The sequence below is a fragment of the Haemaphysalis longicornis genome, unplaced genomic scaffold (assembly GCF_048455015.1).
Source record: "Haemaphysalis longicornis isolate Haplotype H1 unplaced genomic scaffold, Haemaphysalis longicornis Haplotype H1 scaffold_4, whole genome shotgun sequence".
Classification (NCBI taxonomy): Eukaryota; Metazoa; Arthropoda; class Arachnida; order Ixodida; family Ixodidae; genus Haemaphysalis; species Haemaphysalis longicornis.
In genome coordinates, this window is record NW_027526361.1 from 102,408,605 (window position 1) to 102,422,853 (window position 14,249).

Consider the following 14,249-nt stretch of genomic DNA (forward strand, 5'->3'; position numbering starts at 1 on the left):
GCATTGGGTATGGCTTGACAGACAGGGTCACGTAAGTGGCAGTTTCACTTATGCCAGTTGGCTAGTGTCGTGACAGACAAGCCCAACGCGCCAGACGGTTGTGCATCGGCCAGCATAGTGTGCGCCGCACGCACTAGGTCTCCTATGTTTACATATTCATTGGTAACTTTGTTTAGCCCATCATCCTTACTGCTATTAAAAAGTGTGCTCTAAATTTAAGAATAAATGGCTTGTTCTGCAAGCTTATAATAACCCTACTTTGCATTGGAGTTTGTCGGCCTCAGCCCATCTTAACGAGGCGCCCGTAATATGTGGCAAGTTCAGTGCGGAAAAGTAACTCGTTAGTCGAATGGCTGTTCTCTGTGTTCCTCGTTATACAGGTTATTTTTGTGAAGTTTGCGTTAGAAGTGTCCGTGTCCATGTTATTCTGACAAAGCAAGTATCGAATGAGCCAAAATTGCATTTTGTCTTCATGGCCCTTTGAAAAGATCACTCAAATCTTCCATTTCCACCTCCATATCTTAATGCTATGTTTTCTCTTCGTTATAAATGCGATAACAAATGTAATTCCACTGAACTTCAGCAAGCTTGCTTCTCCAAAAACATCTGAGCTGCGGCGTTGCATCATGGGGAAATGTAGATGTTTTGAAGTGAGCACTCTTGAAGAAATAAATTTCTGGGCTAATACAGCTTCTTCTAGTATTCAAATTACTGTTAAATTTTTCTTGTAAACCTGTGGTTTCGCACTGTTTTGGTTTATATGAGTGTGAGCTGTCATGCTTGGAGCCTGCCAAGCACCCCTGTCTGACATGCATGGATGTGCACACAAAACTGGAAAAATACACACATTGAAGTTTACTGTGGATTAGGCTGGTTGTAAAATGACACCAGGCACCTGCATTCTCTTCAGAGTTTATCGTGTGGTTCATCGCGTACTCTTCCAATGCCAAAGACACGACACGACACACTACATGTAGGAAGGTGTGTGCTCTTTTTAAGAATGTATGCCTGTATTTATTTCTCATTGCTAGGAGCCACACGAAAGTAAAGATCACTATATTGATATGTGGGGTTGTGTAGCGTGATAGATTCATGCGGGCTGCTGTTGGATGCGATTGTGGGTCGACTTTCTATGGTCATGACAGCAGGCTGACTTCCCTACTTGCTGTGTTATGTTTGAAAATTGCAGTCAGCCTGTAACAGAATGAATGTCGTATTCATTTTTCAGGTTTAAAAAGTTTGTATCAGAAATGAAACCACCATTGTCATAATGGTGCAAACATAAGTGTTTTAACTTCATTTTGCTGCATGCTTTGAAGTTGAGAAGCAGTGCACTGAGAAGTGAGAACTTTTTTTTCCCCTCCTGCTACTTGCTGTCATCTCAGGCTATTGGATAACCAGATAACTGTGCGTGTCATCTGCACCGAACTTGGTGAACACTGCCGAGATTCTCAGTGCAGTGAAACTAGTAGAGCAGCCATGCTCAGTTATGTCGCACACTGTTGTTCCTGAGTCTTCCCAACTGTTTTTTTTGTTGCTGTTTGACAAGGTGCTTGTATGTAGAAGTTGGGTGTAGAGGCTTAGGCAGGAACAGCTCAATGAGCTGACGTGAGCTTGCTTAGAAAGAGCCTGTTGAATTGAGTGTCTCCTTGGTGAGGGATGCATTTTGGGACACAGGTGGTGTGGCAAGAAAACGTGTAGAACTTTTATTTAGGCATGAACTTTGCAGCTTCCAGGAGGAAAAGCGACATTGGAAGAAGTTTCATGCGACCACTATATGTGTCGTCCATGAGCAAACCGCGATTCCGAAATTTTCAAAGCCATCCGAGTGAAAGAATGCCGAGCCAGCAAGAAAGACGTCGGCCCATCTGCATTGATAGGCAAGGCCCATGCATGTTAGGCCTGGACAGAGAGCTCGCCTGGCACCAACACAGACTCTCTCCTATTTTGCACCAGTTTTTTTCCCTTCCACCTATGCACTGCTACCACATTCGCAAAGGAAAGGCTCTCACTGCTTCTCCTCCTCCCTGTTGCAGGATGCTCCTCTTCCCTCTCCTTGGGTGGCCGCAGGGTGCAGCATGGCCGCCAGCCGAGCCGTCCGTTGCTGCAGTGTGAGCAGTGCAAATTCAAGACACTACAACTGAACGATATGAAAAGGCACCACCGCACGCACACAGGTGAACGCCCCTTCCAGTGCAGCCACTGCAGCAAGGCCTTCATGCGGAAAAGCCACCTGGCCAGCCACCTGCACATCCACACAGGTGAGTGCAACTTTCCATTGCAGCCAGCTGCGACAAGGCCTTCATGAATAAGAGCACCTCGGTCACCCACCTGCACATACACACGGGTGAGCGCTCCTACCCTTGCCAGCTGTGTCCCATGGCCCAGAAGGCCCACCTGGCTGGACATGTGCGCAGCCACATGGGGGAGAGGCCCTTCCGCCGCCACTTGTGCCCTAAGGCATTCCATTGTTGCCTCCAGCAGAAGACGCACGAGAAGAATGAGCACAAGCACTGCCAGTAGTGCAGCACAAGGGCAAGGCCCCAGCCGTGTGTGTGCCCAGACATTTGCTGCTACGTGGGCCAAGGGGAGCAAGCCCCTTCATGCAAATCGTTACGGAGAAGGGTTGTGTAGCACGCCAAGGGGTGGGGAGCTTAGGGAGAGAGCTCCCTGTGGGCGAAGATTTCCACGTTTGTCATCACACCATCGCCTCGCCGAACAAGTGACCATTGCTCCATGCTAGTGCAGGAAGTGTGATTGTGGGTAGGAACTGTGGCAGACAGTGGCATCCTGTGTCCTTCACAAGCATCTCGTGAAGGGGGCTGGCCCATTAGTGCTGAGTGCCTTCTTGAACCCGTTTTACTGCCGTGCAGAAAGACACAACCAACAAGGTGGAAAGAGTGATGGGTCACGAATCATATCCATATGTTAGGCAGCGTCTCGTGCCATGCGCGTGGCACGAGACGCCCCCTTGTAGTGGCTGCTGCCACGTGTGATGTCATGATGACATCATAACAATAATTGCCATTATTTTGTGTGGTGTAGTAAGAAATACACATTTTTTTATTTGTTGTGCAAATTAACACACCATTCTACTGCTAGAACTTTTCTGAACAAACAATTTTTGTTATTACGGGAGCAGCCGGCGTTGCTGCTGCTGCAGCCATATCGCGTACATGGAGTCACGTATCCTAAAGCGGGACGAAGCTCCGATTTTCTCGGGCCGACAACGTAGATAAACCGGAGTTCATATTGTTAGAAGCACTATCTGAAAACATGAGAAAATTGCTTGTGAGTGAGTACCGTAAAAACCCGCGTATAATACGAACCCGCGTATAATACGAGGTGTAATTCGGGGACATCAAAATCAGAAAAAAAGTTTTCATCCGCATATAATGCGAGGTAAAGAGCACATAAAACATTTATTTGCACTGCAGTTACCGTTCAGTCTTTGTCAGTTTTCGCTGGCACCGTCTCCCGACGTCCGTTTAGTCATCGTCAGGGTCGCTGCCGCTGTCTGCTGAAGTCGCCTTGTCGGAAATGTCTTCCCACAGAAAGTGGTCCTCAGTGCTATCAAGGGCGTTCGAGATGCCGCATTTCTTAAAAGAGCGACTGACGAGCTCCTCTGGAATGCTGGCCCACGCATCCGCGATCCAGCCACAAAGCACCGCTGGAGAAACCCGCGTCAGCCATTCGGTAGCTGTCACTTACGGGTATCCTGTCCTCATCCACTCTTGGTAGCAGGACCCGATGCAGTCTTTGAGAGGCTTGTTGATGCAAATGTCTAGCGGTTGCAGCTGCTGGGATGTCATTCCTCCTGGCATGACAATGAGTTCGGTGCGGGGTTCGTGCAACAACTTCTTCACGGAATCGGCCAGGTGGCAGCGAAAGGCGTCCAACACGAGCACTGACGGGAATCCCCAACAGTGCTCCAAGCCGCCGACACCACACAAACTTTATCCAGTCAAGCACCAGTTGCTTTCTCCACCCACGAATGCTGCCTTCGGTAACGCCGAACTGCCGTCCTGCAGCGCAATTTCTGATGGTCTCGGCACATAAAATAACTTTTCTTTTAATTGCAGCCGAATACTGTTTTAGTGCACCCGACATCTTGATAGACTTGCGGTGAACGTGCCGAGATCCTTCGCGTAGTCAAAACAATCAAAATGGCGCCGGCTGAGAGAAGCAGCAGCCAGCTAACGCCACAGCAAGATGGCGCTCCCTCCGCTGAAACCGAAAGTGCAAATTCTCGGGGGAAAACTTTGGGATCCACATATAATACGAGGCACAAATTTAACAGAGTAAAATTTGGAAAAAAACCTCGTATTATACGCGGGTTTTTACGGTATTGCGTGGGGACCCAGCCAGCCTTTCCAGACGGCAGCAAAATAGCCGCTCTCAAGTAATGTTGACCTGTGACCACTTGGTTATGCTTGGTGGACGCCGATGGTACCTGCGTACAGTTTTCGCATACGTGAGACGACATCGCACAGCCGACTAGCCCCGTTCGAACAAGCTACGTTCGACACAAGAAAAGACACCGTCCGAGCGTAATTCTGTGAACCTTCTGACGCATGTTGGCGTGGCGGCATCTGCTATCAACACTTTGCACCACGGCAAGTTCAGAATGCTTAAATTGGGCGACCTGAAATCACGGTGTGTGTTCTCGAAATGAAGACAACTTAGCAGCACCAAAGATAATTGGAATGTACAGTGCTGAGGACGAAGGGTAGTGGCGGCAACTTGTTTTTACTAGGCACATGTGCATATTACAATTACGAACAATTGCGCCAAGAATAGGAAAGGTAATTTTTGGTGTCCCCACACGTACCGCGTACGTGCCACTACAGTAGATCTCCTCTTCGGAAAAATCGGGAAGTTCTTATTTTCGAGTGGACGAAATTGTAGCTTAAAATTTGTTTTACACCAAGGATACGTTTCATGAGCAGAAAAGTCTTGTGAGCATGCGCCACAAGCATCATAATTGCATGATACTCAGCACTTAAAAGATTTCCTAGTAGAAACCAAAAATTTCCTAGTAGAATACATGATTCTATGACAATTTAGGACCTGGGTCCAAGGTAGACTAGCTAGGTGCTTCATCTCATAGCTACTGCACTGGTATAAGTTTCATGTCTCACTGTATATCCTGTGGTATTCGCTATGTTGGCCAGACTTGACCGAGTCCCTTCATGCATGCAAAGGAAGTTAATTCAGGACACCCAGACGATAGGGTCAAAGAAGAGGCTCTACAGACGGTAATAGGAAGGGTGTACACTTGGCCGACCACTATGTCTAATACACATACATGCACTCCAGCATTGAAGACCCATGGGTTCTGCACAGGCTCAAAAAGCAACCTCAAAGAGAATCTTAAGATGTGCCTGGAACGTGAAAGCGTCTACGGTTTGTTTGTGTACACAGGTATAAGCAGCGAGCACGCTGCAAATGTAATTGATAGGCAGATGTAATTGATAGGCAAACATCAAGGCTTTCATGGGGCGAGTTTAACGAAAAAAAATACCAATTTCGAACTACATTGATGTAATATGGGTAGGAGTGATGTCATTTAGGCATGCACTATAACTACAGTGGCTAGAATAGGAAAGTGTGATGACCGTGCCCACTCCCGCGTGACGCTGTTGGAGGAAATTCCAGGTGGCGCTGTCACACGCTTACATGTTCACTGCGACGGCGACGGATTATGGAGTACAAATGTATTCGCGCAGCACCACACCGAGAAAGCTTCTTTGAGAGCTATTCTGCGTGCTAGCGCAAATTGAGATGCAATGAATGCCGTATTTTTTAAGAGCTACTACAATAAAACCTCATTACAAGAGACACTCAAGGGAGCCAAAAAAATTGGGCCCATCTCCCCGCGAGGGGGACTCGAGTAAATGCGTCGCATAGGGGGTGGGTGTATTGCGTTAACGTTTAGTGTTTGGGGAGTTGGTGGTAGTGAATGCGTTGTATCAGAAGCTTCTTGACGTAGTTTGAATGAGTCAAGGATATAAGGCGCGTTCGTAGCCTTTGATTCTGTGTCGGTTTTGTGGCGCAGTGGGAAGAGCACCATGTACCTCGCGTTCCGCCCACAGGTAGTGAATGCGTTGTATCAGCAGCTTCTTGACGTAGTTTGAATGAGTCAAGGATATAAGGCGCGTTCGTAGCCTTTGAATCTGTGTCGGCTTTGTGGCGCAGTGGGTAGAGCACCCTGTACCTTGCGTTCAGCCCGCAGGGTCGTTGGATCGAAACCAGGCGCCGATAAGTGTTATTTTTTATAGTGTAGGGGGAGGGGTGCGGACCTGTTGTTGAGAGCGATGAGGGTAGCGTGATGCGGGAGAGGAGGAGTGGGGGAAAGGGCGCACCTGCGCGCTGAGCTGTTGCGGACGGACGGCGGACGCTACATGTGAGTTAAAGAAATGCTCTGCATTTAAAAACATGTCTCTTGTAACCAAGGTCTCTTGTATGCAGTGTTGCTAACATGGCGAACATAGGAAAACCAACCAAACCGCTTTCACTCAAATGTCTCTTATAACCAGGTGTCTCTTGTAACGGGGTTTTGCTGTATCATCGCAGATTACAACCGACAGGACGCGCTTTGACAGCCGAATATAGCCGGCTGGCTGTGATGAAACCCAAATAAGAATTGTGGACTGGTAACTGGTAAACACGCATTTTATTTTCGACGTGCTCGTTACAGACAGACAAAAACTGCTCACGTTTGGTGAATTTCTTATGATTTTTTGAAAATTACGAAGTCTCGAACCCATCAACTTTCTTTGCTCAATGGGCCTTGCCTTTCGCTGCTAGTTCTTTTTTGGTGTGTGAACAAATTCAGGCATTTTTTTCTCGAAATGTCTTCGGAAAAGCGTTTTCGACCTTCGGTTCTGCTGTTGCGTGAGGAAATTGAGCTCAAAGTGGTTCTTCCTTGCACGACAAGGCCTAAACAAAGTGGCAGACTTTTCCAGTATGTCAGATGCTTCGTAAATGCTTCCATTGTCTGGAAGGGTACGTGTGCGGGCTTTCGCTTCATCCTGCGCAGTGTGACACACGCTGTAAGCCATTGTGAAGGGCGAAACACTCAGCGTGTGGTTTCCCCCATGTTACCGAAGGTAGGGTTAACAGGGTGTCTAGCGACCGGAAAAACTGGAAAAAGTCAGGGAATTTTGAGCCACCGGGAAAAGTCAGGAAATTGTCAGGGAATTTTTCAATCAAGTACTACCAGTCAGGGAAAAACACTTCGGGGCCTGCCCACACTGTTTTAGAATAGGGGAAACCAATGTTCGAGGCCCCCCAAGAAGTTACCGAACGTAACACGTTCGCGCGCGACGAAAGGGGAACCGCATGAAACGTTTTCTGGTTCTTCTGCAAGTGAAAACGCGCCGCGCACGCCTGAGGCGCGCTGACACCGCCGCGGAAACCACCCGCACGGTGTGTGCCAAGCGGCAGGTGACGGCAACATGGCGGCAGCACCGGCCGCGGAGTAGTGCGGTAGCTTATTTAGTGACGCTAGGTAGCTCCAACGGCCGCTCTTGCCGCTCTTTAAAATGCTACTCAAGGCCCAAACGCACTTGCTTGTGCAGGAAAGGAGCCACCACAGGCACGAAATCGTTGACGCGGCCGTGAAAATACCGTGCACGAAGCGTGTGCAGAAACTCGCCGTGCGGTTCACACAGCTCGCAGCTGGCTTAGGTTGCTGGGTGCATTTGTGCAGAGGGACGATGTGTGTGGTGCCCAAATCACACGCACAACGCGCTTTTTTTTTCCAGCGAATTTTAAAAGGCAGCGCTTTTCGGGAGCTAATCTTGAAAGAAGTTATTTCTTATGGCATCAGGAGCCAGAGTTACATAATCAAAAAGGTTAGCATGAACCGCATGCGGTGTTTTATGCTCGCAAAAACGCGCCGCGCACGTCACAGGCGCGCTGACGCTACCGCGCAACCACCCACACGCTGCGCGCGGTGCTGCCGGTGGCGGCAACATGGCGGCGGCTTCGACCGCGAAGTTCGATCGACCGCTTCTAAGCGCTCTCTAAAATGCCGCACAAGGCATGCACGAAGTTGCTTGTGCGGTAAAGGAGCTTATAATGTGGGCGAAAACGGTACTATAAAACATCATCCGCGCCGCTAGTGAAAGCACCCATGCAATACCTGCCGGGGTGGTAAGCCTAAACATCCCTGGCGGAGCCAGCCGACTGTCTGGAGTGCTTCGAAACTGCCGCCATGAGGCGCGCGGCTCCCCATTGGCGCACGTCACCAGGCTCTTCCCACTGCTACGCGCGACGCGCGTCATTTCCTCAGCGAGGCAGAAGCTACCGCGCGCGCGAATCGTCGACGCGGGCGTCAAAAAATCGCATGCGCAGCGCCAACGTGCCCGAATCGCATTCAAAAACGCACCATGCGTTTCACGTTGCATTTCGAGCCAGGACAATCAAGAAAAAAAGAAAAAAGTGCTGGCTGAAGCGCAACTTAAAGCTTTTATCCCGCAAGATGAAAAAACTCTCTGAAGCTGTAACTGAAGGCAAGCAAACCTCAAGCTGGACGAGCAAACTGAGTTATTCAAAGTGCATTTTGAGAAGTAGGGCACTTGCAACAAATGTGTTTTTCCCTACGATAGAATGTCTTTTCTCTACGCTTTTTATATGCTTCACTGACCATTTCCACAGAATGGCGCTTGTTGTATAGGTCAGGGAATTTTGACTAAAATGGTCATGGAAAACATGGAAAAGTCAGGGAAATTGAATTAGGCAATTTGCTAGACACCCTGGTTAAGTTCTTGACAGAAAAGAAGCATGGGGTTCTTCAAACTCTGCACTCACAGGGGAGTCACCATCCTTAGCTTTTTTATTGCTGGGTGGGGCCGCGGGTGCACTTCTCGCTTGACACTTCCTGCTCGGGGAAGTTGTTTCGGCTGGTACTTCGGAAGATTGGGAAATGCGTGGGCACAGCTTCCGGGGGCAACCGAGGCCTGCCCCTGTAGATTGAGACAACTTCTCAGTTCACGGTATGTTCAATGTGCCGGGAGATTTACCTCACGTCGAAGTGTAGCTCGCACATAGTGGTGTTTTCCTTGAGCTGCTTCTCAGTACGTAGTATTGCTCGTCGCCACTGCGCCAATATAGACGTCGACACGCGTTCTTCGGAACGCCAAACAACGACAGTTTTTTTTTGCAGGACTTGTACACCGTAGAGCGGCCCGGCACAAAATTGTGGCTCTGCTTTGGCGGCAGTTAAACCTGCTACAGCACAGGAAACAAGCGGTGCTTCTCTCTGGGCAAAGCGGCAATCGCATTGCAGACGATCCGTGCGCGCCTCAGCAGGCGACGTGTAAACGATCGCGTGTACCCCCTCGCGGATCCCTATTGGCGGCTTCAAAGCGCCTCGTAGGCGCTGCATGCCGCTAATCACACTTTCCTATTCTAGCCACTGTACTATAACACAGTCATCAGTATGTTAACTGTACGTAAACACTGAAGTGATATGATCAAACGGAACTAGAGGCCCCCCTGCAATCGCCCAGTTATGTTTCTTTGCAGTGGAATAGGTCTTGAAGCTTTTGAGAAGCTTTTTCGCTTCGTCTCCATGGTTGCCAGACCAGGACTGCCCTTCCCTTTACGGACTGCCTTTACGGGCCCCATACGTTTGTAGTACCTCCCGTGAGGACGAAGCGAAAAAAAAACCCGGGCTCGAGCCCGCGGCGCGAGCGCGCAGGGGTTTTGTATACTCAGAGCGGGCTGACAGATCCGCAGCCTTTACGGATGATGCGATCTAATCAACAGAGGGCAGTCCTGGTCTGGCAACCATGGTAGCCCCGCGAAAAAATGGCGGGAAAATTTGTGGGTACGCCAGCCGAAATGCTACCGGGGTCGGCACGCTACTGGGCGGCCAGGTCGCTCTCAGTCACGACTCCGAAGAACGCGCTGTCTTCATCGGAGTCTTGTGGTGGTGGGTCAGTGGGGGCACGGGACAGACAGTCGGCGTCGGAATCTTTCCTGCTGGATTTATGGACAATCGTAACGTCGAATTCCTGCAGGCGCAAGCTCCATCGCTCAAGGCGGCCAGAGGGGTCCTTCAAATTGGCGAGCCAACACAGCGCATGGTGGTCTGTCACCACCTTGAACGGTCTTCCATACACGTATGGGCGAAATTTTGAAATGGCCCATATAATCACGAGGCACTCTTTCTCACAGGCTGAGTAGTTTCTTCTTTGGACAGACCACAGCTGGCATAGGCGATTACTTTCTCGCACCCGCTTTGCTTTTGTACGAGGACGGCGCCCAAGCCTATATCACTGGCGTCCGTGTGCATTTTCGTTTCGGCGTTTTCGTCAAAATGCACGATTACAGGCGGTCTTTGCAGGCATTGTTGCAGCTCGCAGAATGCTGTTTCTTGGGCATTTTCCCAGCTGAAAGGGGTGCTATCTTTCGTCAAGCGGGTGAGTGGCTCTGCAATGCGGGCGAAGTTTGCGACGAAGCGTCTGTAGTATGCGCATAGTCCGAGAAATCTTCGCACGCCCTTCTTATCTTTCGGTCTTGGGAAGTTCGCTATGGCGGAAGTTTTCGCCGGATCAGGCCGGACTCCTGCGGCATTGACGACGTGGCCCAAAAACTTGAGTTCCTCGTACGCGAAGCGGCACTTTTCAGGCTTCAGCGTTAACCCCGACGTACGGATGGCCTCGAGTACAGACTGCAACCTTGCAAGGTGTTCGTCGATAGTCCGGGAGAATACCACAACATCGTCGAGGTATATGAGGCGGGTGTGCCACTTCAGGCCAGCTAGCACCGTGTCTATGACTCTTTGAAACATTGCTGGCGCCGTGCACAACCCAAACGGCATCACCTTGAACTCGTATAGGCCGTCCGGGGTTATAAATGCAGTCTTCTCTCGGTTTCTCTCCACTTCGATTTGCCAGTAGCCGGTCTTCAGATCCATCGATGAGAAGTACTTCGCGTGGCAGAGGTGGTCGAGAGAGAGAGAGAAATGACCTTTATTGCGTTGTCCGGCGGGGGGTGCGGGTCAGGCCACGCAGCGCTTCGCCGTCACCCCTCTCTATCTACCTATTCTAGGTATCGGGCTGACCTCGAAGCAATGGGCCTGGCCTGCGGCTCGGGCTACTAGGGGTGTCCCCGCCCCGCCCCCTGTCGCCGCAACCAGGGGGGAGCGCGGGTCCTCCTTTCGCCGTCTTTGTCTTTGTTTTGTTTTTTTTCTTAGGGAGGTAATGCTGTAGAGCAAATAGAAGTAACGTTTAGTGTTAGTAGTGTGTTTAAGCACCTTTTGGACAGTGCACCAACAAAGGAAGATGCTGTAGGCAAGCATCGCACAGTGTTTGTCCTTTCTTTTCGAGCGTAGCACGTGCGGGAGAAAGCGGCAGTAATAACTTTGTGGACGGCAGTCAGGTAGCTCCCAAACATGCCGGAGACGAAAAAGAAGCCGGGCGTTGCGTGCATGACGTGCAAGCGGGAGTATTCACTCGAGGATACAAGGTTCAAGACAGCTGAGGATGTGGAAGAGCAGGACTTCATGTGTAGAATGTGTGTAATGGAGTCACGCCTCGACCGGCTAGAGCAGGAGAAGGAGCAACTGAAGGTACAGGTTGACGGGTTAGTGGAGGCGCTGAAAGCCGAAAGGCAACAGCGGGAGGTGCTGGAAAGGAAGCTAGCCCAGGTAGAAAGTGTGTGTGCCGAGGAATGCCATTCCAGAAAGCAATGGCGTACGCTACGGGGCAAGCGCACCGAGGGTGCCTGGCTCCGAGGCGGGAATACAAGGGGAGGCTAGGGCCGTCGAGCATGAGGCAGCGGGCGGACATGACATCGCTGGTCACGGAAAGGGGCCTAACGCTGTCGTGGAAGAAGGGAAGGGGTCGCCGCCGGGCAAGAGCTACTCAGAGGCAATCAGCACGAAAGCCTTGGCAGCAAAAACACCTCTGCAGCCAAAAGAACCAAGGGAGCAGTGAGTCACCATTGTGGGCGACTCGAACATGCGCAGGGCAGAGCAGGTGATTACAAAAAGGGTAGGGGAGGACAACAGAGTTAAGGCTAGCACGCTCCCTGGAAAGATGGTTAGCGCGATGATTGAGAAGGTGAAAGAGCAGGTGTGGGACACAATGACAGAGAAGCACCTAGTGGTGATAATGGGGGGCTTAAACGACGTGCTTCAGGGAAGAGGACAAGGCATAGCGAAGCAGGTGGCGAAGGGGGCCAATGAACTCCGGGCAATTTCGGATGACGCCCAGATCGCGGTCTGCATGGTGCCGGAAGTTGAGGGTAGAGGAGGCCCCGTAGCAAGGGCAGTGGTAGAAGCCAACAGGGAAATTTGGACGCTCGTTAAAGCAATGAATTTTGAAGTGGTTGACCTCAACCGGGAAGTGCACCGTGCGGGCCGGGGCCGGGCGTTTGTTAGGGACGGAGTACATTTCACTGAGGGCGTAGTGGAGCCAGTGGGGAGGCGACTAGCTGCGCGGGCGGTAGCTTTTTAGGGGGGCCAAGAGCATCCCGGAAGCTGGACTAAATAACAGGCACAGTGAAAATGCGGCAGGGACAAGTGATTGCGATCGAAGTCGAATGTACAGCGCAAAGGAAAGTACCAAAGTTAGCACACAGGGCGCACAAAAGCTTAGAAAGGGGCATGAGGTAGCAATGCAGGCGAGCGAGGAGGCAAGCGACGTCCCCCCGGTGACCGACTCTTATCCCAAACATTGGAAGAGAATTAACCGAAAGAAAAAGCATGGGGTGACTAAGATTAACTACATAAACATGCACGGTGGCAGATCACGGGAAAAATGGTTAGAGGTTCGCGGTCAACTAGAAAAAAAAAACTGAAGTATATGCCTTTACAGAAACTTTTCTTCGAGATTTAGAAGAGCCCCAGCAATGCATGAATATATATGGCAAGGCTGTAACAGAACGATAGGTACTAGGAAGAGGGGAGGGGTCGGCATGCTTATTCGACAGGGAGCCAATTGGCACAGAGTAAATGAAGACTGCGAAGAACATGTTGGTTAAGGGCGCGATAGCGGGAAGAGAAACGCTGTTGGGAGTCGCCTATCTTTGGTCAGGTGATGACAGGGAGGTTAGAGAAAAGAATGAAAAATTGGTAGGATGCATTAAGCGGGACCTCGATCAGTTAAGACAATCGGGAGAAGTGATTCTAGTGGGAGACATGAATGCCCACATTGAGGACCTGGACGGATACACAGACCGCAACGGCAAACTCGTACTAGATATGTGTGAAGAACATAATCTCATTGTAGTAAGCAGAGAGAATAAATGTGAGGGACAAATTACTTGGGAACGAGGGGAAAAGCAGTCCAGTATAGTCTACAGCCTCCTTTGAGAAGGAGTGTATGAAAGGTTGACTCAAATGGAAATAGATCACAGCTTAGGAAGTGACCATAAACGGACAACATTGACTTTTGGAAAAATAGACGGTCAAAGCCAGAAAACGGTGGTACATGACTTGAAATTAAATGATCAGCAAATCGCTAATATTGCAAAAAGCCTGGAGACGGAAATCGAGAGACAACCTACGAAAGATTAGGAATACAGCGAACTGATTGGTTTCATTCAAGGAAAGATAACGAACGCGAAAGAACGCAACTACCGCAAAGGAAAAAGAAAACCTAGAAGCTGGTGGAACAAGGACATCAAGGAAGCTATAACACAAAGGCAGCAAACCTCGAGAGAGCACAGGGAGGCCAAGCAAATGGGATTGCAAAGAGAGAAAATAACTTTGAAGTGGAATTGGTACCGAAAGTGTGGGATGGGTCTCGAATATACGGGCAAAGGATAAAGGCGCGCCGAGAAAGTTTTGGAATCATGTAAAGGAACTAAGGAAAAAGACAGAAGTACAACGTCATGTCATAAACGGCGAAGGCCAGGTACTAAAAGGGGAAGAAGCGGTACATTCAGGGAGTAGGGCAATCGAAGTGCGTACAGATAGAGAGCTAAAGTTGGAGAATCTAAACTGGAAAAAAGCCGAAGAAAATGTTCCAGCTAATACGGCAACAGGGACGGATGAAATTCCTATACGGCTGGTCAACCTACTGGGTCCAAAAAGCAAGGCACAACTGATTCGAGCAATCGAAAAAGTGATAAAAACTAACTAAGCAAGTACCGGACAATTGGCGTAACAGCAGGATGAAGATGATATATAAAGGTAAAGGCGACAGGGCTGATGCCAATTCGTACAGGCCTATTACAGTTATGTCAGTGGCATACAGGCTGGCAATGCAATAAAAGCGGAACAACAGGCG

General features: G+C 49.9%; 2 protein-coding genes across 2 annotated transcripts in view; one reads left to right on the forward strand and one right to left on the reverse strand.

Moving 5' to 3' along the window:
* Positions 1-14,249, reverse strand: part of LOC144179193 (uncharacterized) — a 55,305-nt gene that overhangs the window by 10,326 nt on the left and 30,730 nt on the right. The window lies entirely within an intron of this gene.
* The window catches only part of LOC144179896 (uncharacterized), a 28,770-nt gene that overhangs the window by 4,757 nt on the left and 9,764 nt on the right, over positions 1-14,249 (forward strand). The window contains exon 3 of the mRNA XM_077708320.1: positions 1,901-2,261. Coding sequence (XP_077564446.1) covers positions 1,901-2,261 — 361 coding nt within the window. The remainder of the gene's footprint in view (positions 1-1,900; positions 2,262-14,249) is intronic.